Raw genomic sequence first — 26,504 nt, 5'->3', positions numbered from 1 at the left:
TGGAGAAAATGTATTAGAAATACAGTCTTGTCAGAACTATTTTCTGTGAAATTAACAGTTTGGGGAAAAAGTAAAAAAATAATATTACAACAGACCTGTACTTTCATTTTATCTACTGGCTGCTTTTCAACCTCCAAATAAGCGCATTTTTACAGTAAATTGCTTTTTTATACAGAAAAACCTGTGTGAGAAAAAAATAGGTCAAGTCAGGAAGATCTCCAACAGGTTAATCATGTTGCCTGGGCTTTTGACAGGCAGCAAAATCATAATCTATTGCAATAAAGAGAAGTTTAGTACCGACACTTTTTTTTTTTTCTCATAAGGGTTTCTCAGGCCCTAGGGCCTCTCTGGTTTCCTTAACCTTTGCAAAGACACCGCTTTAATCATTTATCCTAAAAAATACGTGAACTGTGTTTGCAGGGCTGGAAATATTTAGAGAGGGAAAAGAATACAAGCGCGTTATCTATCCTGGAACCAAAAAGCGCTACATCCATTTACCATCAATTTTCTGTTTTATTTCTCATCTCTGCAGATTCAGAAGTTACTGTGTTACAAACCTGTCACTAGTTCTCAAAAGTTGGGTGCAAGGAATTAAAGCATTTAAAACCCTGAAACAGCTCAAAGAAATGCCTTTGGTTCATCAGGTACGTTTTACATTTACGTACGTACTCCTACTAGGCGCATACACTTACGTACACGCTACTCTCGGCACATACACACAGCACCTCGGGCTGAGGGATGCCGCACGGGGCTGTCGCCTCCAGTGGCTCCGGGGCTGGGGGGATCCCTCCTGCCCAGCCACAGGGGCTCAGTCGGGAGGTCTGTGCTCCAGCCTGGATGCCGCTGCAGCCACTTGCCTGTTTGCAGCTTCAACCAGTAGTGAAAATGAGCTCATATGCCAGAGACGCACAGACACGCGCAGGGCACTGGCATGGCTGGACACACAGACTGCCACAGACAAGGCGCTGCCTGCAACAGCACCTACGTACAGGACTTGCATAAAATACAAGCACAGCCAGCCAGGTCCCCTCCTGCTCTTTGGCTGGTGAAGACTGAAGGTCACTCGTGAAAGCACACGCCTCCCCGCTCTCTGGACTCACGCACACATTCGTGGATCCCTCAAGTACCAGCACAGCCCCTCTGTCTGCCCAGCTCCCCTGCCCACATCCCAGCCCCACTTACCTCTTATGATAATCCTCTGCTTTAGCAACCGGCTATTTTATTGGCAGCTTAAGTGATCTTAATACCAGACTACTCACCACAACTAACTGCAACCTCTTTTCCCCAGTACGCAATGCACTGCCTGCAGGAATATGATGATTTTTCTTTTTTTATGCAGATGTGAAAGAATTTCAGTTTCACCATTGTTTGTGGTGAAAGAGAAACTTTTCCTGGAGCAAGATTCAAGGAGCTCTCAAATTACCCATTGATCAGACTATGCTCTCGGAAGTTGAGAAACCTTCACGGGCAATCAACTTTTCACAGACTAATGCATGGTTCAGCAACTCTTTAAATATCAAACTGATAAATGCTTAGTTCTGTGAAAAAAGGAAAATTATATGGATACCCATAGATTCAGTGTAATATCAACTTGTGCATAACTTGCCACTTGCAGATCCATCAGTATGTATGTTATCCATCCTGCAACAGACCACTTGCTGCTTGTTCTCAAAAGTGCATTCTGAATATTTTCAACTGCAACCACACTGTCCTTTAAGTCTTAACTGGAAATAGACTCTCTCTCCTAAAGATGTTACGGCATCATGGAAACAAGGGAGAGTAAAAACCCCAAAACCCAGTAATACAGACATTATCCTCAGCAGGCGTAATGAATGCATTGTCTTTTGCAGAAGGTACTGGAGCGGTGGCAAGCAGGTGCTTTGACAAACTTCCATTTTAAAGCTGTTCCCTACAGTAAGGGTTGCATGGAAGGAGTTTGAAATCAGACGTGTGACAAGGAGACAGCCGGGCATTATTCACTTTGGGCCAGACTGAACAATCCTAAAATAAGCCTAAGTACAGAAGGTAAAACCAGAAAATTTCTTCAAGGTCACCTTTCAGAGTTTCTCTCAAATTGTTCCTTTGGCAGAGAGAGGTTTACAATTTCCTTCTTACAACATACTACAGAAAACTAGCTAAGCTATACAATCCAAAAGACTTCTTCTGGGGGTCTCCGAGAGGCCAAAACATTCTCAGGAAGCCCGTGTATCCCTGACCTACCTCCGAAGCGCTTGCTACCTATTGAGTCCCCTACTAAAGCTGAAACTAGGCTGCAGCAAGACTCAGGGCTTATTTACCTGCATGGCATTTATTTGTGAATTGCTTCCCCCTCAAGGGAAGTGGGAGGTAAAAGCAGAAATAAAAATCGACAAAATCCAAACAATATTAAGTATTTGACAGAATCCTCACAGGGACAAAAGAAGGGACAACAGGCTCTCTCATCACAAGAGACTCAGGTACAAGACATACAACAATAAAGTCAACTAATATTTCCAAACACTACAGCAGATATGACCCAATCTTTGAGTAATGATGGATGGTAGGTACAATTTTGGAAAGATTTAAGAAGTAATTTATTTTTGAGCCTAGGCTTTAGTTGATGAGTACAATAGGCTTTTGCAGTTTTTTCCTCCTGTTATAAAGAAACTTGTGGTTTGCTTTGGCATTTTTTCAGCAGAAGGAAAGGCAAAAATAACAGGAGCAGTAACAGTAGCGGACACACCAGCAACAGCAATGGTAGTGTCTGCTCCACTTCCTGGAACGACATATGAAGAGGCACAAAATGTAACATAATTGGCCTCTAAAGACTGTAATGACTCTAGTTTTTAATGCAGCTCCCTCCCAACGGTATCTTGAGTATCTGTCAAACTTTAATGCCAAATCCCCGTGACTACGGGAGTACCACTTTCTACATACTACAAGTAAATTAAGTGACTAGCCCGTGGTAACACTGGAAAACTGCATCAAACAACCCAGCCCAACCCAGGAGACCTAGACTCAATTTTTAACCATATCAGACTACCCTTCCTTTTTTTACCTAAGAGTGGAGCTACAAGAATCCGAGATAAATACTTTAAAATGTCAAAAGCCATCACTAACTCACACTTTCTATACACACACAGTTTCAGTCTGACCTTGAAGAAGGATCACTGCAGAAGTTGTATGGAAGGTGCAGTTGTTTTTATATAAAGCGAGTTATGGCTGTTCTGCAGAATAATTGTGAGCTCGTAACTGCCCCTCTTAGTCCCTCAATCTCATGGTTGTACTCACGGAAAACTGAGAAGAAACAGCACGCTCCTGTGTTTAAGTTCTCATCACGTTTCCATTTTGGCAAGACATCCAGTCCAGATCTTTGTAAACTCACAAAGCAGGACAGAAAAGCAGCACTTGGCACCCTACTTAAACTTTGCCATCTAAAAATGCAGAATTGCTTTAAATAGGATGGTATGCTTTGATTTGTCATAATGTTTATTATTGCATTTGTTTTCTGCCTGCAGATATTATTAAAGAAGATGTTTCATCTCAATGTATGTATAAAATCAAAGGAATAAAGAAAGGCAGTATGCCTAATTTAATTACTGTCCTGGTTCTTTCAGTAAATGATGGCTGAGCATACCAATATGAATAAGGATTAGTAACTAAATGTCACCCTATAATTATGAAAGAGCAGGAAATTGAGATACAGACTCTAATTGCTCCATGATAACCACACAAATGCATCTCACTCAAAGTATTCTTTCATGACCCTGGAGTTCAGGACTGTGCTCTTTTGCCCTTCTTGTCTATTTATGAAGGAAAAACCTCTTGGCATCTAAATTATGGCTGTGATGTTCTGTGATGCTGATCTTCTAACTGCTCCATTTAACTGAACAGAATTTACAAGTACCTATCATCAATAAAATTTGGATCAGCCAGAAAGGAACCTAACTTAGACCCACCATTTGAACATATCAGTCCTTCACCCCTCTTCACACCAAAAAAAGCACTAAAAATACTATTTTTTTTCAGGAAACCGAGTATTTTCTTTGATCCGCTGAGAACACACAGCACAGGCCAATTATCTATAATATATCAGACACGTTTTAAACATATTCTGAGGGAAGTACAGCTAGAAGCTAGCGTTACATGCCCCCCGTGGCTCATCAACTAGGCTTGTTCGCAACTCGACTTTCCAGGTAAAATACACTAAAAGAGTTTCAGGATAAAGTTAAATTGGTAGCAGTTCTGGGTTGTGTCTTTTTCCCTCAATTAAAATCAGAATAAGATTACACCGTGCATTTACATAAATAACAGAACAGAAACAGGACTCTCAATTCAATACTTTTCCAGAATACGGACCAGGGTGCTCCAGGGTGCTGGAGAGCCAACCTTATATTAGCTATAATATAAGCTTTTCTATTTATCTTATAAGATTTCTATTTAGTTTCATTCCAATGTAATGCTAACTTCTTCTCTGGTCATTATTTCTTCTTCTCCTTACTTTCAGTAAGTTAAGCTTCAAGACTCCTAATAACACGCCTAGCCACAAGCACTCAGTGTTTTTTTTTCTGACTAACACAAATATGCGCTTTTCATTTGATAATGCTACCTATTCTTTCACTGCAAAGCCCGCAAAAATCCCTTTCCTCCATGCCCAGTGCTCTTTCAGAAGCTGTAGATCACGGTTAGAAGAGTTTAGAAGACGACAAGTTTTATTTCATTTCCCTGGGGACCTTAAGTTACTCTATTACTGTGTCAGATTTATTAAACAATGCTTCAGGGGAAAATGTGTAGCTTAGTAGAACAGGTCGTTCTGAAAATACAAAAATCCCTCAGCTTCTAACTTTTCTAGCTATGGAGAAACCAGTTGCATGTGACTCTCCATTCCATACTTAAAGCCATGCTAGAAGTCAGATGTACGTGTGAAATCAGGCTGGCCACAGTTCTGGCTCGTGCTGCTCTCCCTTCACTGCAACAAGTTTCACAGAGGAATAGCAGGCATTTATTCAGTGAGTCTTTTTTCCTTGCAAAATTAAAAACTAACATGAACTTCCCCTTTTAATTGTTATTAGGATATCTATATAGTCGTGTAATTAATGTAGTGAAGTCACACATCCGGTTTTGTTACGTTCATTATTAGTACTGCTTACTTTTTTTATTATCTTATTGTCCAAAATCCATAGTGACAATGCAAGATGCTACTGAGCTAAATAATTTGCAAACCTCCTTTTTTGCAGAGACATGGAGCTCTTTGTTACTTAACCATCACAATCTTTATTTTGTTCAAAACCCGTAAACTGAAATGTTATTACACGTTTCAAGCAGAAAACTGAAGGGATGCTACGCTAGTTTAACCTGATCAGTAACGTACACATCTCTAAGGGTGGCATTTGCGAATGGTGAAGCTTTCAAAAGAGCTCAAGGAGTTGGGTGCCCAGTTCCAATTAAAAACCAAAATATGTCATTGTTTTTAAACACAGAAACATAATTTGCTGCCAGCGATATATTCATGAGCAAAGCAATACATTCAAATTACCTAAGTATGTCTTCGCTGGTGGTAAGCAGTTGTCTGACAAAAATACATAGTTAGGATCTTTTTTTCCTATTCTCTATTTAAAGGCAAATTAAAAACACTGAAAAGCCTGCTTTCCTTGCCCTGACAAACACAAACAGATTACATGGGCACTTTGTCAGACTCCCAGAGACAACTTCTGCTTGGGAGCAAGAAGTCTGCTTTGCTAGAAACCTCAGGGAAAACATCCAGCAAGCGGTATTTGCCCCTTTTGAGTTTCTGTGCTGGTGCCGCTGTCTTACAAAATGAGATACCATGTCCCCAGACACCAGCAGCGCTAGTGCCAGAGCTCGCCACCTGCGAACGCTGCCCAGGCTGTCCTCATAGCAACTGATGCCGACTCCAGGCTTCTGACAAGAGCCACTCTTTGGCTGGCGGAGGACCGGCCCCGCAGCCCAAGGCACCCTGCAGCCCCCCTGCTTCGGGCACACTAACAGCTAAGGCTTCTGGTTTCAATGAATCCCAGATGATCCACCGCAGCTGAGGAGCTGGCTTTCGGTGTTCTGCTGCCAAAACAAGTAGTATAATTTATAAACACAGCATATTTTTCTGTTTCCTTATTACATTTATAAGATGTTTCACATTTCAAAAGCAAGCAAATTTATTTCTGTTTTACAGTTTGTAACTATCTGTGTTAATGACCCACTACCAGCACTGAATTTTTCTGTACTTTAACAGCATTTGTATTTCTCCCCACTCTTGGTCAAAACCAAAAAAAAAACACACCCCCCGCAAAAAAAACGACACCAAAACACCCAAGGGGTTTCATCTCAGCTCAGCACTCCTACCCTCCATTAAAAAATTAATAAAAATAATTAGTACATTTAATTAACAGACGCAGGAGGAGCTCCAAACCCACCACAGAATTTTCACACAGCTTGTTCATCACATTCAAAATAACTCAGCAACTCCCTAATTAATATCACCGGGTCATTACAGCAACAGTTTAGTTTGGCTGCGTACCGATGGCATTTGATCTGCAGGCTATTTGGATTTAAGAGAAATGCAGTAAAATTCATAACTTTTACTTTCTAAAAAACAAGGGCACTGTTTTTGTTGGTGAGGCTGCTAATACCTAATGTAATTATGTTACTAAAAGATCATAATCTGATATGATGACTGTAATCTGACATTTAAATAAGTAAGTTTAAGTTATGCGTCCATCTCAAAAATCAAAACACTATTTCTACCTTGCCTTTGGAAGTTTGCACAACCCATACAGTAATCTGTCAAATTAATAACAACTTTCTTTCATGAAAAATCAAATATTTGTGTTGTGATAGAGTACTCTAGCCCAACACACTATGCTTTGGATCTCACTAATGTGCACTAAATAAAAACTACCTAATAGAAACACATGACAAAGGTTAGAGCCCACAGTTTCCAACCACTTCCCTAAGATGTGCCTCTCCCTGCTCATTACTGACGGTGCTAAGCAGACACCATACCACAGCACTACATTTTAAACATAAAGAGCATGTATTCAGTAACTATTTTTCTATTTTTTATTAGGTATGAGAAAGCGTTACATCGTAAGAGTGATACTACTACATCAGAACTTCACATGCTCATTCCTTTCAGTTACATTAATACAAAGCTACACCAAGAACAGGCCCTTCTTTCTCAACATCCACTAATAGAAGAAAATAGATATAGGGCACATAAAAGCCATTGCCACCATGTCAAAAGTCATTTTGTCAAGTCACATATACTCTTTATCATTCATAAACCTTAAGTACCAAAGCATGTATCACCACACACGTAGAATTAAGCACACTTTAAGAAGCTTTTAAAGTGACAGTCTTAAGTTAGGTTTGAACAAAATGTGCTCTCTCAAAAGTGTTTGTTTTTTTTAAGAGTTGAACAATATTTAGATGGATGCTAAAGTACACTTCCATATTTCCACTTTTAATTCATTGTTTTTCCAGCAAATAAAGACAAATCATTTCTGAAATATGTTGGGTGAAATAACTATGCCTTACATGTATGTTGGATCACTGCTTTACAGATGAGGCTGAGGCATTAAATCCAAAATGGCTAAAGCTCTAGCTGAAGACAAATCTCTTCTAAAAATTATAGCGAGCTACATTATTTAAAACTATTCAGGAAACATTCAAGCAACAACATGATGGATGCGGCAGGCCAGCCTGGGTACACAGCTAATCAATATCACACTCGTGAATAGTCATTGTGTAGCGCGGAGCCTGATGTGGAGATGACACGCGCATGTGCTTAGTATTCAGTGCCATGACCAGTACCCCCGACTTCAGTCGGGCCACTCACTACAAATCCCAGCTACACACATACGTCTTTTGTAGAAGGATGCAGGGGCACGGGTTTTACAACACCTATGGCAAACAGTTCAGAAATTACAGAAGACCTTGGATAGCTATGCCTTTGTGAACTTTTAGAAAAGGCTCCTGTTTACTGCAGTTACAATTTAATGACAACACTAACCATGCAAGAGCCAGTATTTGGTTTTTCAATAGGCTATGGCACAACACAAGCACACAACTCACCCACATTACTGTGCATTACTTGCATAAATTCCCCACTACTTATATCACTGAATATAAAGGCCTGCCTTATATATTTGAATAATCAATACTTGGAATCAAATAAGTCATGTTTCACCGGGGAAAAGGAAAATGAATGAGGTTAAATTAATGCTGTCATTTTCTATAAACCGGCAATGGTTTCCCGCTACAGAAACCACTAACTTAATTATTTTACAACAGGAAATCAACGCTGTAGCATATTTTAAAAGTCTAATTTACTTAGAGTAATAAAAGGTACCCTCAAGGCTCATCATATATGTCATATCATGCTTAGTTTTAAACATTCCAGCTTAAGAACAGTTTTCAGAAATCTCAGCGAATCAAGTTGATTAATACTTTGCATTTGTATGCAAGTAATGCTCTCCACTCACCTAGTACTATATAAATATTATTTTATTAAATTTCAAAGCAATTGTATTAGGTGGGATAATAAAATGTTTGTGTCTTACATTCTTTATCTCAGCAATACAGCCTTTAAAACAGAAGAAAAAGTAGTAAATTAATGCAATAAACTCACTTACAGAGAGAAGGTCAGAAATGAGGGAATTCCAGACTTCCAAAACCGTGCTAAGACTAGCAGGGCACAGAAATCTACATTCAAAGCAGAAGCATCTACATGAGGTTTGCAGGTATCTCCTTATCTTCAACTGCATAGTTAGAGAAAAAGTTTAGGATATTTTTCTAGTACTCATCAGGGTTCATAGTACCTTTGTGCAGGAACCCCGTTTCACGAGGATGCTGCTGGAGGGCAACCAGCTCATTAGGGAAAAGCTGAGACGATAGAACAAGAACACAAGTGAAAAATGAGTTGGAGTAATAAATTAAAAAAAAAAAAATTGCAAACAATGAAAGAGGTAACAGATCTTTGTCTCTTTCTCCTTTCTAGCTCTGTATTTTAATTAGTACAGCGTTCTGCTTTCTGGAATAATGTCTCCTTGCCTGCCGATTGTCTCCTAGCTCCTCTTTTAAAACTCACTCAATACCCATTTCTCCCAGAAATCCTTCCAATAGTTTTTCTATTCATAAATGGTCACTAAAATTATGGTAGATCAATACAATACAATTATTTTGTTAAATTATTATTATATTGTCAACTTCAGTATGAAGTCAAAAAGACATAGCCTCACCCTAGCAAATATTAGTCTTTTCAACCACAGCAGCTAAAAGCAGAAGCTACTGTAAATCGGGTCTTAACTAACAAGAGTCTCAAAAAATCTGGAGCTCCTAATGGCAGTTAAGAGACTTTCTCAATTCGCCATTAACCAACCCATCAACTGTATTTATTAACTGTGGCACTACACTTCAGAATTGCTATGTTTCAATGATACAGCTTGCTGCATACAGCCTCCTGACCAAGGAATAGTTCGTGATATTCAAGTCAAAGATGTGATGTTAGCCCTTGAACTCATGCAATTTGTCATTTTAAAATTTTTTGTAGGCTCTTGAGGAACAGGAACTTGCCTGATTCATTAGTTATCCCTCTGTAACAACTGAAGAAAGAACTGAATTCTTTTCCAATTACACCTCTTCATATTTCAACGCATTTGTTAAAATACTAAACCGAGCTTCTCTTGGAACACTTCCCCCTATAGTAATTCCCCACAGAATTCCTTATAAAGAGGCAAAGTGGGGCACAACTGAATTGTAATATGGCTCTAGGACTGATAACCTTAACCAAATAAATGTTATAATCAGCATCATCATGTAGAACACCAACAGGATTTTTACTGCACTACAAATAGTCACCGTAGTGTTAACTTTGACTTCCAGAAGAGAATAATTTTAAGTTTTCCATGCAAAAAGCAGCATTTCGTGTCATATTTTTATACTCAAACACCTTCATTTTGACAACAGATCTAGAAGCACATGCATCTACTCCTAGTTGACTTTAGTACAATACACACGTGAATGTCAGATATACAGATCCCTTTCAAGTATTAGAGAAACATAAGGAACTTGTTAGGAACATAAACAAATATTGCTACAAAACGGCTTAAATATGTAAAGCTGACGTAACACAGGGCTGAATCCTATATACAATCGACAGCATGTACCAACAGGGAAGAGGAGGCTCCCAAAGCTGTACGTCTGGGATTGTCTTGAATGATTTTTGATGAAGCAAGCCATAGGTAAACTATCAAGCCCATCATCTTAAAGAAGCCTTTACAAAGCGTCCAACAAACCAGCTACTAGCAAGTACTATGGAAAATCATCTACTCTTGTTTTCAGGCTGGTCACATACTGAAAGAATTAAATAGCCCCTTGGTTTTATTCAAATTCAGTTGGAATAAAAAATCCTGGAAGTGGGCCACAGCTTAATACAGCAATCAGAAAAGCAACTTGTCAAAAATGTTCAGATGTCCGTATCTAATTCTAGGGTTTTATGTACTTTAGTGGTATGTAAATGCTAAAAGACTCTGAAAATCAAGCCTCTTATCTCAATATCTTAACATGAATTAAGACGACAACTTACAAACAATCACATCTAATCATTTTGTGCCAGATCCTAATCCAGTATAAAGACATCAGCTTTATTTGCTGAAATTGTGTCAACTTATACTGTGGCTCTATCCTTCCAACTCTTTCTTCCAACTGAATGACTCAAAAACAACAGTGACAACTAGGCAAATCCCAAATTTTTTGCAGCTACAGCTACCACCAAACAAATAAATCAAAGAGCAAATATTAATAAGATAAACACCTTTGTGTTTAATGATGATGTGTATACTGCAACGTGTGTTTCTATATTACTGCTCAGAATAGAAATGGTCACCATTCTTCAAAGGGCAACGTAGATCTTTCTGTTTTAAAAGGATCTCATTTGCTCTGGATAATGAGCCAAGAGTATAAAGATTACATGTCGTATCACATCTCCATCTTAATTACTTTTCTATCAAGTATAATTTAGGCATTATGATCTTAGCTGTTCCAGAAGCTGCTACAAATCTTTATAATAATATACTGGACATAACTTTTCCATCACTGTTAATTCAGTGCTTTATAAATATAAAAAAGGAAGAAAACACAGGTGAGGCCAACTGCAACATGTTAGGGAAGTTTATTTATGGAAAATGGTTCTGCCAGTTAATTTGTTTCCAACAGGTCCCCGGAATGAACAAGTCTAAACACTATGATTTCTTATAAAACGTAATGTTTGGTTTTGAAGCTTTTTGACCCACGACTCTTCACCCGTTAGCTGACTTTCTGTAACCAGTTAATAGCATTATTCAGGACTGGTTAGAAAGGGCCTTTCCTGTGCAGTTAATTCATTGCATCCTAGCTGCCAGTAATGTAGGAAACTATGATCACACACATATTGCTGCTAAAACTCTCCATACTCTCTGGCTACTTTGCTTTCTACCAAATAAAACAGAACAGGTGTTTTATCCTATAAGTAGACATGCAAACAGGTTTAAAAAGCACAATACAATGGTTAAATAGAACTATCATAGAGAGAATTCAGATAATTCAGATATATTCACAGAACTAGCATAGACAGAACATTTGAAACAGGAGCATAATTCAAGCAGTTTATCTGTAACCGTTGCTACATTTGCATCAAAGGAGGGACCAGAACTGAAGATGGCACACACTGGCAGGCACATGTCTCAAACCCCACTTCCACATGAGTCTGCATGAATGTGCGCTCTAAGTACCTACATGGGTGGATGGAGAAAGAGGGGTCAGAAACCAGCAGGTAAAAGAGAGGGTGAGAATTACTCCTGCTTAAAAGCACGTTACTGCCATAACAAAGTATCACAACAGAGTATGAACTCAGAGCTCTACCTGTGATCAAGTACAAATCTCACGTACAATTTAAGTCTCTCCAAGTGCTGTGGACTTAGCAGGACTTTCCCTGTTCACAGACTAGGCCCTGCACTGTCCCATGTCACAGCCAAAGGAAATGCAGGATTCCCCACTGCAGGTGCCACGACTTACCAAGACCACGCATAATCCTATTACAAAGTCCTTCTGAACACGCTGTGAGTTGACCTTGGTTATTGCTATTAGTCAAGGCAGTGCAACAGTGCCTTAACCAACCATGAGAGAAAGGATCAAGTTACACTCACGTCTCAAGTCAAACCTCCTTTATTTGAAGCATATTATTCTGGCACACACAAAATGGGATTGAAATTATATCAGCAATGGTTTTTTTGGTAACTGCCTGGGTTAGGTAGCAGTCATTTCAAGTACCTAGAAAACCAGATGGGTCTGCTCTTGGTGCTGGAATTCTTCCACAGCTGTAAAAATCACTTCCATTTCATAACTGACCATACAAAGTCCAAATGCAGTGTAATGAGTATCTTTCTGTTAAATGGCAAATGCATTTAGAAATAACACCACAAAATGCATACTGCTCTTCCCCTTCCAAGAAAGTGATTTTTTTATTTCCAAGTAATTGTACTGAATACATTTACTTTCTATTTCTAGAATAATACTAACTCGCTGAAGATATTCAGTATTTTTCTGACTTACCAGAACGATGGTGATGTTGTTCTTCTAGGAACTCTAAGTCAAGCATTAGGTCATCTTCATCCAACTCACAGGAACCCAAGTTATTCAAAACATCCTAATACATATTAAAAAAGAAAAAAAAAAAAAAAAAGGCAGCATTTAGACAGATGTGTTAACCAAACCGTTGTGCACAAAATAATGAGCAATCAGATCTAGGAAATACGTTTAAGCAGGAGCTAGAGAAAATTTTTCTACTGACATTGGACCAGTGAGAAATTGTATGAAACAACTGTCCAAGCAGAAATGTGTTTGTCACCGTTCTCTGTTTTTACAGGATCTTGAATAGGCAACAACAAAAAAAAACCAAAAAACAGAAGTACAAGTTCAATGATGGTTTTGTGTCTGTCCAAGTTTAATCATAACTTTTTATGAAGCATAAAAATGCTATTTTTAGTGTAACATAAAAGTATCAGTACTTGGTTTTCATTAAATTTTGGAAATCTAAGCACTGCCTGCCCTTACCAATACACTCTGAAGAGAGATTTACTGTTCTCTTTATCCAGGGGATAGAGAGACACAAATATAGGATAAACAGTCAATTCAGGCACAAATGATCAACTCATGAATTTTTAAGTATTAAGGTGGGTGGTAAAGGCTTACATGGACAGAGAAGAAAGCCTGACTGTGCAGTGTAGCTGCTTAGGTCCCCATTCCCTTTTTGTGATTAATTTTGTTTGCCACATTTTAACCACAGACAGATATGGCAGGTTTATCCAATGCATCTTCTGGAAAATCAAAAAGGGGTGGGGGGGCTACAATCAAAAGGGAGGAAAATAGTAGCTTTTCGCACTACATTTTTCCCTACAGGATTATCTTCTCGGAAGATAAAATGACTAGTTATGTCTCAGGTAGATTTCTTTACTCTGTGAACTCTGAGTACAGCAATATCACCATTTAGGCTTTATTTGGGGTCATGAAATGGCATTCAGCTCAGCATTTGTGAAGCCCTGCCTGGACAACCAGTGCCCACAACCAGACACAGGAATGGCAATCAGTCTCGGAGAGACGCGCCGCCGACGTGGGACAGAGCCGCACGCGGGGAGACATGGCTGAAGAAGGCCTCTCCCCTCTGCCATCCAGGGAGAAACAGCAGCAGGGAGAAGGCAACCCTGGGACAGTTCACTTCTTTCTTGTTCCTCATTCCTACGCTCACCACAGGCAACTTTGGACAATGAGACGGTAAGGCAACTGTTTTCTCTAGCCCCTATCAACCTAAAGTTGCTATATTCAACGTATTAAAAGATATATTCATTCTCCATTTTCTTCCAATTCATATTTTTTCTACGGTCATTTCTTTTGACCTGATAATATCATGATTTCCTCCCTGGTCACCAACATCTAATCAAAGATAATTCATGCCTTCTCCAGCTGGCATTTTGTTTGCAAATCTACAAGTGATATTGCAACAGGCTTAATTCTTCAGCCCATTCACAGGGAAAAAAAAGTCGGTAAATCCTGCGTGAGATGCTGGCACCCCATACATCTCACATGCTCCCAGCACAAATACAACCCAGAGAACATGGGAATTCAGTGTGAAATAGGCCAGGTGATCATCCCAAAGTATCGAGCTGTCTGTGAGATCTCTGTATAGCAATCTGCTGTACAGAAAGCAGAGAAACGTAACCGTAGTATACATTACACTAGCAAAACCCCTCCCTGACTTCAGTTCCAAGCATATTTTTTTATGTTCCTTTTAATCCTTTGAAGTATTTTCCCCCCATAATAGATGCCAATTCTTACTCGCACTCACAACTTACACTTATTCAACCCTTTTGAGTAATTAATTCTTCAAATGATGTTTTCTACCACTTTCACAAACAACATGTAGGCAACACAAGGACTTTTTCTTGCATTCTTTCCCTGACTTAGCACTAGCATGAGAAAACCTCTTCTGAGATACAGAATCCACTGCTAATGCTGCTAGTATATTTACAGATGCAAGCACAGAAAGTGACAATTGTCAAGCGTAGAGACCTCCACCCAAGCAGCGAGCAGCATTGTACAGAAGGAAAATATACATCCCGTGAACATTACAGTGACATCAAACACACATCTTATTCCCTCTGTCTTAACTCAGAGAGCTACTGACAAGCCTTCATCATAGTGACTGTTTCTTTCTCTCATGCTGACAAAATGTGGACATTCAATAATCGAATTATTTATTACTATACAGGACAAAAGGATAAAAATCAAACATCAACATGCAATACACAGATGCATTATATCAGGTTACTGTACCCGATACTTACGTAGACACAAACTTTTCTAGTCTGGATTTGTGTTAACGCGTAACAAACCCAAACTAAAACTAGGTTACTAAAAAAAAAATTTTAAAGAGAAAGTGTTCTGTATTAAATGAAAGTGGCAAAACACACATTGCTCAATGTAACAGATAACCTAAAACTTAAATAACTTTTATATCACTGTTGGAGCTAGTGAACCACTGAAGATTGAAAAATCTCATTTAGGGCTTATGTGTATCCTTTAGCACCTAAGTATCTTTCAAAATAGCAGCAGCAAGACACTTCTAAGATTTGTTCTCTGTTCCTTTTCACAAATTCCAAGAGCACTGCCTGACATGACTGAAGTATCTTCAGTCCAACTATTATTACCAGCTGTATTTCAGAAGGAGAATCAATGATCATAGCAAGTTAAGAGCAAATGAACATTAAGCAATGACGTCTAAACAAAGGAAGAGTTTGGGGTTTTTTGCTCCCTTTTTAAATTTAAATGCTATTATGCACTCGAGCTTGATCCACTGGTATATTAAACTACTCAGAGAATGTACAACATACCTTGTTTATATATTGTTTTGTTAATGTAAAAAAGCATTTTGGTGACAAAGTCCAGAAGAACAATCCCTGGAATTTTTAAGCCACAGCTAAAAGTTTTTCATACCAGTAGAGGCAAAAGGTAAAAAGGCTGAAGTACACAGGTTTGTTCTTACCTTAAAATTATCACCTATATTACAGTTGACCAACTGAACCCATACTGATATTAATGCTAAGCCTCCTTTGATGAGCCATACCAGTACTAATGAGCATGATTTCATGATCATTGAGCATCTCCTGCATCTTGTGCAGTAACTTATGCACCGTCTGAAATCTTGGGATATTGCCTGTGAAAATGTAGTGATTCACACCCTTCGTCAAAAAACAAATTCTATTTGATTTGGAAAAAACAAACAAACACAAACAGAACCACAGTTTCTAAATTGAAGAAACTCCACCAGGTAAGATGGACCAAAAGGAAAAAGTTTGTATACAACTTTCCCCCTGCATATTATTGCCTTTCAGGAAGGTCTTCGCTTCCAGCAACCGTCAGTCCTCTCTGTCCTGCGAGGCTGATGTGCACCCTGCTCCTCACAGCAACATCTCTGCTTGTTCATCTGAGCTGAGGGCTCCCAGCTGCCTTCCCAACACACCTGTGACCCCCTTGCCTTCCCTTTCCTACAGCCTCTTGGACTGCACCAACAACAGCAGGCAAGCTAAAGTGACAAAGAAAAGCTCCCCCAGGTTTATTCTTCTCGGAAGCACCTCCACCAGGAAACAGTCTTCCTCTTTCCCCAGGAGTTCACTTGTTCTTTATGAAGGGACAAATCATAGAATTGGGACAAGCAAATTAAAGCAGCTACTGTCCATCATGGCAAGAACGAGGGCTTGGCAGAGAGAGCTGCTCTACCTGCCAGGAGTGCCAATGATGTCAGTTCAGCTGCTTCCCTGCTCCCGTTGCCCACCTCTGCAGGTGGAGTCCTTCCACAGATACAAGACAGAAAGGAACACATGAATGCATAAAAGCACACCCAAGCAGAGAGCGTTAGTTAGGTTCCCAGGGCTGTCCTAACTGAGTAATTTTTTCTGAAAATGCATAATTAGGAAATATAATAAGAGAAAAGGGCTCCTAGAATGACCTGCCTAATGCCACAGAACGACCCAGTGGTATCACTACGAGTGCACGCCAACATCCTCCGCCCCTCTGCCTCCTCACCAGAGTCCATTACTCCTTTGTTGCTATGACAATTAGTAACAATTGTGATTTCTTTTCAAGTTTAATATCTCTTGACCCTTTCCCTGTTCTCCCCCTCACCGCTGCTGCTGCATTCTTTGAAGAATAACGCAATTATATTTTTTAAAAAGAAAATGGGGGGGCGGGGAGAGAAAGAGAGATCAAGCCCTAAAGCGCATTCAAAGTGAATAGTTTCAAAGCTTTGCTACATAAAGAAAAAGAAATGAATGCTTCCATCAAGGACCCAAGGAAACATCTGCTGTCTATTTATGGTGGCATACCTTTTATTTATTCCAGGAGGCAAACCATTTAGTTAAGGCAGAAGCCCTGCAGCAAAAACCTCTTTATTGACTCTGTAATAGCCCCTTAGAAGCCTTAAGACATACTTCCTGCTTCTGGTGTCCGCTTGACTTCTACCACCATTTTGCCTTTATAATGGACCAGAACTTAACATGATGGTGCTTTTTTATTCCAGTTGATCTGGAAGTTGAACATAATCTGTGAGAAGAACATGTGAATGGATTTACTTAGTTGATCGCTTGCCCACATCTGTCAGATTTTCCTGGTCAAGACAGGCTGCAGCCCCAGCTTACCTACCACTCTTTCCTCCTTTAATTTGGTGAACTACCACCGTTATTTAATCAAGTTTCTATTTAAACAAGAGATTAACAGTGATACTTTAAATGTTATTAATTCAGAATAAAAAGCAGTAATTTGTACAACAGTTCAAGCTGCTTTTGATAACTGATAATGGCTGTAGCAGAACAGGATGCTAATCCAAGAATATTTCAAGGCATCAGTTACTTTTCAGTAACAACTTTCGTATTTAAAATTCTTCCAGCAATGACAGGAAGTATAAACTGCTGTTCTTCATCCAACAGCTAGGTATCTTACTCAACGCCCATTGAACTCGATGGTACTCAATTTAGTTGTGACTGGGCCCAGACGTTCTTAACATTCTTAAGAAATACGACCTAAGAATCATTTTATTATCAAAGATATGCAGTGATTTGCATGGATATAGTTCAGAAACAGCTGAAAAGTTACGGAGATAGAGATGTATTAGACATACAGTTCCTCCCAGCTAGACAATGTGTATCTGGATAGTAAGTTTACTCAGAGTTGCTGATGGGGGCTTCCTTCCTACCTTCCCTTCCTACGTTCCCTCCCTATCTCCATCTTTCTCTCTTCCCCGCTTCCCTTCCTATAATCACTCAAAGGAAATCTAATGCATAATACATGAATTTTCAGTTTGTTTCCAGAATAGTCAAGTGTTTCATTATTTTTAGACCTGTTCCAGCTCAGAGTCTACAACACTTAAAATGAGTTTGAAAGCTGGGATAAATAAAAACAGCTTTAGCAGTAAATATATATAAAGTGCCCAACATAACAGGTCTCAAATCTACTATTAGGCTTAATCAAACAACCAAAAGCAAATAACATTTCTTTATGAAGCCCCCTTTACTATGTATTTTTTTAATTATTATTCCAAATAACCAACTTACACATATAAATACCTAGTGAAATTACTGCTTGTAGAATTATAGTATACTCCTCTAAAAATTGACTACTCTGGTATTCAAAAATGACAATAAAACATACATATGAATATACAAATACACTGAAGTATATTATTTTGTTAAGCAATGCAATTCAATTCCAAAAGGGAACTAGCAAAATCATATCAATTGCACAATATATATTAAAAAAACAGGGTAAATCCATGTTAAACTGAATATTAACAGCTAATATGAAAAACCAAGATGAATAATTGGGTTTAGGTGACAAATCTGCCCATTTGAAACAGCCAGCAATCAATGGCACCAATCAAAAGATTCATTTCTTGATGTTTTCACGCGTTTTTATTCGAGACTTCTTGTTCCCATACCATTGAAATAATAAAGTAACCGCAAGGTCCTAAGGGCAGCAGACAGGTTGTCTGTCATTACCAGCATCTTTGGAGACTCATATACATTATTTTGTAATTTTGCTCTAATTAACATGCAGTTCCTAGTCAACATGACATGCAATGGCTTCTGTTTCTTTTTCATTTTCTATGCTGGCATCTTGAGGGAGATTCAACCCTGGCAAATTTTGTTTTCTCAAGCAAGGGGATGCAGATTTTTTTTCTGATCGGTGATTTTGTGTATCCACCCACAGGTTGCCACTGGTCTCTGGCATTTTCCAGTGTTTTTCAGGGTTCTTCTACACAGGTGACTGAGATTTCCATTTCATTACTGCATAGTGATACTGCAACAAAATCTTGACTATTGCTTGGAGATTGTTCAAGACCTTTAAGAACTTGAGGTCCAGTAAGCAACTTAATGAAGCTACAAGACTGAAGCACTGACATGTTTGCAATTACTCAGTTCATAAACATTTCTGTCAGACACATATATGGCTGAAGATAGTATTCACAGAAGTCACAGAAAGTTAATTCAGGTTATACATACATTGATATAACCTTACTAGCATGAATTTGAACATCTTGACTACATTTTAATCTTTAATGTATCTTTTGATCAAGCTTTGCACCTGTGCTCAGCAAACACACTATTTTTCCTAGAAAGCATTTTGTGACTGCGCTTCCCCTGGTGCATGCCTATGCAAAATACGGGCCGCTGCCAGAATTCAAACCGAGCAGATGAGCTTTGGTCACGGGCATCCCTCTTTGAAACGTCACTCTTCATCATCACCTATGTTGTATACAAATGCGTTTCCCCTCAAGAATCTGTAATCCCACTTCACTACCACTTCAGACTATATCAGGAAAGCTCTAAAATCCAGGGGAATAATTTTTTAAAGCTTTTTTCCCTTGACATAACAGCCCGGATATCATTTGCATAAGTGATTATGCGGGGATCACTGGATTTTCAAAGATATTTTTAGAACTACAAGAACAAAATTTTAAAAACTCATTTTTTTTAAAAAATGCTTTGGGTTCTGTTTTGTTTTTCTTTCTCCCCATGTTGGCCTCTAGACATCTTTCTGATCATCTTCCTCTGTGTTATTGTTCTTAACTATTTTCTGAACACATATTTTCTTTTTTTCTTTTTTTTTTTTTTTTAATATAAGGATTTAGTGTTCATGCCTCCCCATTGAAATGATGCACTAAATGTGGTTTATAAAAATCTTCTCAGAGAAAACCAGCCCAGTATTGCATGCATAATAGTACGTTAGTATTTAATATTGTAGATTCCTTTTTTTCTTCACTGCAGAGATACATGTGGGGGGCTATTTGAGATCAATGCTTTTGCAAGAGAACAGAGAAAACATACTCTAGGGAGAATAATTTGATTCTTTTGTAAAGACATATGTATGACAATTCACCTGTATCTACTCAGGGTCACCGCATATCTGATGCTGGAAAAGATCAGAATTAAACACTTATTTCAAGTCTGAAATGATTTCTAGAGATTGCCAAAAGATAGTACTTCATCAAAATTGTATGCAGCAAAGAAACATGGCATACAATCAGCATAAGAATGAAAACTGAGATATAGTCAAGGAAAAAGAAAGACCTTGAGCTATTTAAAGTAATGTTAACTCCTAGAACTGTACCTGAATAATTCATGGACATAATGAAGTATTTCCCCTTCTGCACTCTCCCACACACTTCAAAGGGAAAATGAAAGCACATGAAACCCAGCAAACAGAAAAACCTTTAAAAACACAGAATCCCTGCCAACAGCCTAAAAATCTCTGTATCAAACGTAAAGCTCATGGATGCCTTTCATATACCAAGAGCAGCTTAACAGTATTCTTTTTTACTGAATAGCACCACCCAAAAAGCATATAATTTCCTACTCGAAAACTAGAACCTTTAGAAAGGAAAAAGTAAATCTTGTAACATTTGGTAAGAACATTTTCTGTAGCTAACGTGTAGAAATCCATTTGTATTATAAATTAATGTGCCCTTAAGACCCAAAGACAGAAAGACATCAGTGGAGGGCACCGTCTAACTATAGAGCTCAGATCCATCACATCATCCTTCAAAATATTTTTTGCACGCATGCTTTTGGCTGTGTAAGGGAAGCGCAGTATTTTCCACCCTATTCTTGTTTCTGCCCTTTCGATTCTCTCTCTCTCTGCATTAAATAGATGTCTGCAATGATGCTGCTTTTGCCCGAGTGATTATAACTAAAGGACTCTCCTAACAGGTCTCAGCTTTCACTCACGCACACAGGGTTCATTCTGCCACAATATGGTCGGCTTGCTGAAGCCACAGAAGTGGGATACGCCTAAGCTCAAGCACCGCTGGTGGCAGGAAGAGGAACTGGCTGTGCTCCTCTCCAGCCACGGTGTTAGTCGTGATCGACTAGTCGTAGATGCTGCCAGCTGGTCTTGGATATATTTGCTGCTGTTGGGTCATCTGAGTGCTACAGCACTGGTGAGGATAATGTGCAGCTGAAAGCCACGGGTTGGTGACCCTACTGCAGCATTGATTCAATAGAGTAACCTGCCTCTAAGAGCGCATCCATGAATGCCAGTGGCTTCACTTTTGCAGGTCTAACCAAAGACACACTTTCTATTTCCTTGCCTTGAACTCAGACATGCATACACTAAAATGAAGGGGCAACAGCCAGTGTACATATTTTTTGTAACACAGCAACACCACTAATAGCATAACCGGTAAGAACATACAAGTATTTCATAGCCCTACTAAGCACAGGTTTATAAATAACATGCAACTCCAAAGACTCAGAGAATGGTGGCATGGTTGCACAAATGATGTACAGGAAAACATACAAGCAAAAAAAAAAAAAAAAACACAGCAAGATGACAACAAAGAAGGTATAACAGGCAGGAAAGGTATGTGGTGGAACCAGAACTAGTCCTGGTCCCATAAGTAAGGCGACCTATAGGAGAAGCAGACAAGGCCCCCTCCCTTTCCTTTTGGGGAAGAGGCTGAGAAGCACAAAACCACCAAGGATGAGCGAGCAAAGAAGGGGAATAAAAAAGCAGCACACTTTGGTTCCAGTTTCCAAAACCTGAGAGCACAGGAGCTTGGCCCCCACAGCTTCAGTGAGGGTGACGGTAAGGACCACCACCATCACCAGTACCTGCACCTCAGTGAAACTGGCCTTGTTTGTCACTCTCCTAAAGGGCCCCATCGCAGACATCTTTAATTCCTACACTTTTCATACACGTGTGTGTATGTGAACGCACCCACCTGAAACACCCAGAGGCCAGCTGCACAGACAGCTGTTAGAGAGCTGGGAGGCAACAGGTGCCCTCAGCATTTAAAATTTAGCATACTTTACACATCTGTTAAAGTATTGCAATAAATCCAGGTTCAAGTGAGCCCTAGATAGGGATTAGCTCTTGACAAAGCTGATAAAGACAACAATCACCTAACCTTGAATCAACTACTAGCAACAGAATATCTAAGTGAAAGCCACATTTAAAATGTGCACAAGCTTATGTGCACCAGAAAGCGTGAGATTTGAGTCTGTGAATAAAAGAAAACACAATATCATTTCAGACAGAGAGGCACTTTGCTGACTGTTTGCCATTCTTTCAAATAATTCTAGAGTGTACAGATTCACTTTGGTTGTAAACAGAATCAAGATAATCAGATTTTCTGTGTTCAAAAAGAAAAAGTTGTATATGTTTTTCATACATCAATCTGTAATTTCTTTAACAGAATCCTAGAAAAAAACTTCTTCCATTAAGAAAGTATGAAAATACAGTCAAAGAAATTTAATAAAGCTTAAAATGACCAAATAAAGCCTTCTTTAATAGATTTCCCCCCCCCCATACATGCATATGCTTTCCTCTCAGCAGAGGGATACATCTGCAACACATAATTTGCTTTGTGGATTAGTTAATGTTTTTACAGCTTTTGTAATAGGCAAAGCGCTATGCAAGCATTCTAGCACAGTCATTATCATCGTATAGCTTTGGGAAAGTTTTCTACATCTCGTCTGCCAGATTTTTCTGCCAAACACAGAAAAAGCTCCTTGAGTATCTCCATCTTGCATTTATATAGGATATAATTTAGAACATTCTGTGAAGGTTATTTGTATATACCTTAGAGATGTGAGTGCAACAGGTTATTCAATACATGGGTTGGTCACGTAAATTTTTCCAAACTCACTCAAATTAAACACATTACTTATTTGGCAATCGAAACTTTGGCAACTAGAAACTTCTGGCTGTGTCCTGACAGCACCCCAGTCAATGCTTCAGTCAACATTTAAAGGGTCAAAAATTGCTTTATGACACCTAATCAATCTTCAATTTCATTTTTGCCTTTTCTTGTTCAGTAGTACACAGAGAGGGGAAAACAAAGGATGTAACGATACAGCTAGCGAGGACCTGACTGCCAAAAAAAAGAAACATTTAAATTCAGGGGATACAAGAGGGAAAACCTTAGCATTTATAATCTTGATAAACCACCACCGCTCCTAAGGGGCAAACCATGGCAATCCCTTTAAAGAATACTAATCTTCTGATAAACCGCATCTGAACAGTTCCCCTTCCGCCACCACCCAGCACCTGCCACATTCATCTGGCAGGGACAGTTGAATTCAAGCCCCGTTTCCCCAGACGGGACTACCATTGTTTAGCATGTGTTTTCAGTATTTCTGAAAAGCAATGCAGGAAAAGGTAGGCATATGGTACCAAGCTCAAGAACCAATCGATTCCTCTTGCAAATCACCTCTCCCCAAAATGTCACAGTTCTAGTTGTATCATCTATACTGTTGGAGTCAGCACTGTTGGATACCAAATACAGATAATCTATTTTATGGTTTAAGCATTATTTTATTTCTGAGAAAAGACTAAGAATTTGCTCCATATGAAAAACTCAAAAAACTTTCCTAGACATATGATTAAATAAAATATTTTTGTCAAGTAACAGGAAAATTTAATACTTTTTCCCTCCCAATATTATTATAAGACAATTTAAGGCCGAAACTTCTGTTTCCAATTCTAATTTGTAGCCTACAATATTGGTGATAAATCACTAAAAAGTGAGCCCTGTAAATGAAACCACAAGTGACCCTTTACTATAGCATCGTTAATGCAATATCATAATAGATATGTTTTTGCTAATATTATTTGAATTCTTTCTGTTTCCATGGTAACTTTGGCCTACGGCTGCTCTGGTAAACAGGGTTTTAAATCACTCTTTGAGAAAGGCTTCTGCTCAAATGTCATTTTTCCACTAGTGCATACTTTTCCCCACTTGGTTTTTTGTTTGTTTGTTTGTTTGTTTTTAAGAAAAACGTAATGACAATTACTGGTCCAGAAGACAGATTTTTTTTGTTATTGCAGTTGAATGGGCAGTGAATTGGGAACTTGAGGAAGCAAGGCAACCTGTAACAAGCTTTGACTAATATCGGCACTACAAAATACAATATTCCATCCTGGAGAGGTACCTAAATCTTACAGAAACTGAGAAACAACCATCCCTTGCTGGAAATTCTGTAATGCATACATTTTATAGGCTTTGTTACTTCTCCTCTGTACTTTCAAAACTCTTTGATGCTTAAAATGACTCTCTCTTTCAGTATCCACATGTGCATTTTGTTCTAATAAATATTTAGCTCCCTAGACATCAGAATGGCAGAACAGCATGAATACCTACAGAACAGTGTCCAATTCTTTCCCATGACTTACACAGGTGCTTAAACTGAACAGAAAAATTCGGTTTGCCAGGCACGCCCAGTTTAATAAGAGAACAGTAGACTGGTATCAGAGGTCACCTGGCTTTTATGTCCAAATTCAGAGATGACCAAACCTGTACATTCAGCTGCCAGTCACCTTGCCAACCACAACTGGGGATAACTGCCAGAATCTGGTTGTGTCACAGCATTTGTCTCTAAAAAAAAAAAAAAAATTTGTTGATGAAGTCAGTACCCTATGAAGGGGACCATCTCCTTGTAGGAGCAAAGTGGAAATACCTGAGAACACAACACTCTTGGAGAGGTGTAATACTTCTTGAACCAAGGTCAGGGCAGATATTTAGGCTAGTCCTTAAGCTTTTGGGCACTCCTGTCTGTTCATCCCACCCCAACAATAGCACTGGTTTTAGTACTGCTTCAGAGCCCAAAAAAGCGGCTAATGATGATTCCCTTTGTAGGGCAATGAACTCACAGTCAATTTTCAGTACAACACAGCCTTTAGTAATGCTAATTGCATCACAAACTGATACTTGCTGGTAGGACATCCAGTCCTTCAGTAATTTGAGTCAATATAGCTCTTTACGAATCAAGACAGATGTCAGGTTTATCAGATCAGGAAAACGTAATTGCTGATGCATTCTATCCAGTGAAAGCTCAAATAATAAATGTTATACATAACATATTATATATACATACATATGGAGGCCAAATAACATTATACACATACTGTAGAGATTGCATCAGTGCCTGGTTCTTCAGAAGAAAACAGTATTCTAAAAAGCTATGTACTGGATTTGCCACAAAGCGCAGCACACAGCCTGTTCTTCACTCTGCTTAAGGGTCTTTTACCCACAATTCTGTTTCCATTTATTTTTGTTCACTGTGTGGCTTTGCAGTTTAAATGGCATCTGCAGTATGTCTTTGACAATTGGTATTCTTCCTATAAATTTATCAGAAATAATGTGCATATAATAAAGAATAGCAAAGAAATAGTGTATTTTTGGTTTAAAAGGAAAATGAATGAAAATATGCTCTCACTTAACCAGCAACTAACTTGTTAAAGGCTCTCTGGTTTGCCATTAAATACCATACATCTAGTTCATCCTGAGCACATGACAAGTCTGCTATTTGAACAAGTGGGGATGGGCAGCTTATTACACTGACAAGTTAGACATCAGACCCGAGACAGTCAGGAAGGACTTAGCTCCGCTAAAAAGTACTCCAAAGACCTTTTTCACTAATCAACATTTATGCATCTTCAGTATAGAGAGCAATTGAAACTCTTTGAGGTCATGGTGAAACTGTCAGAAACTTTCTCAAATCCTTACCAAAAAAGTCTGTCATTATAATGATTTTCAGTTGCCATTAATTCCCAGCTGCCTAATTTAGTAGGGCTGAAAGCAGTCCCCCCAGTACTAATTGGAATAAATTTTTAATTTAGTAGTCTAATGCGCTCCAGTTTGGGTTTTTTTTTCCTTTCAGCAAATCAATGCTCTCATTATTTGTTAACGGCTAGGTGCTCAGGGCATACTGTTAAAAGACCTAAAATAAGATAGCCTCTTAGTCAAAAGTCTAGGTTTAAAAAGAATCAGCAATACATACATCTCAGGGTAGGTTTCTTTCATGCAGTTATGATTTTCTTTCAGAAAAAGGTAAAACACAGTATTCTGTTCTGTTTTGGATAGGATAGCAGCATTTATAGGTTCAGTTAACAAAATGTTGCTGTTTCCTTCCCACTCTAAACAAACACCACCACGAAAATCCAGACTTGCTCAGCACTAAGGACAGGTTTTTATCCCATAATGTCAATAAACCAGATCCTCATGGACTAAGCTTCAGTAGAGCCATAAAAATAAACTAATCCGGAGAATACTTTCCGCAAAATGTTATTCAGCATATAACAACACATAAACTTAATGTTCAAATTTATGCTAAGAACTTCTTGGACTCTTAAATGAGACCAGTCCTCAATGTCTATGTAGTCAGGACCTTACAGAACAAACTGAAATATTACACAGTAAATATTTACTGTCTTAGCAATTGCGGATTGCCATTATTTTCAAATGTTTACTAGAATGAGGAAGCACTTCTACTATACTTCTGAGTATAGTACTTCTATAGTACTTGTACTATACCAACATTAGTGCAGTTAAAACTACTTAATTTTCTCTTGTTGCCTTGATTTTCACCCAGATTCAAACCTCACTTCAGTCAACAGGTTCTAATAACACTTCCTATACAGAT

General features: G+C 38.7%; 1 protein-coding gene across 6 annotated transcripts in view; it reads right to left on the bottom strand.

Annotated features, from left to right (window-relative positions):
* CCSER1 (coiled-coil serine rich protein 1) overlaps positions 1–26,504 on the bottom strand; it is a 711,885-nt gene that overhangs the window by 566,670 nt on the left and 118,711 nt on the right. For all 6 annotated transcript variants that reach the window (XM_087737605.1, XM_087737607.1, XM_087737609.1 and 3 more), the window contains one exon: positions 12,586–12,679. In XM_087737605.1, the coding sequence (XP_087593731.1) occupies positions 12,586–12,679 (94 nt within the window). The remainder of the gene's footprint in view (positions 1–12,585; positions 12,680–26,504) is intronic.

Source organism: Nipponia nippon, unplaced genomic scaffold (genome assembly GCF_047370975.1).
Source record: "Nipponia nippon isolate SJK-2023a ecotype South Korea unplaced genomic scaffold, ASM4737097v1 scaffold_6, whole genome shotgun sequence".
NCBI classification, from domain to species: domain Eukaryota; kingdom Metazoa; phylum Chordata; class Aves; order Pelecaniformes; family Threskiornithidae; genus Nipponia; species Nipponia nippon.
This window is presented reverse-complemented; position numbering and strand designations above follow the sequence as displayed.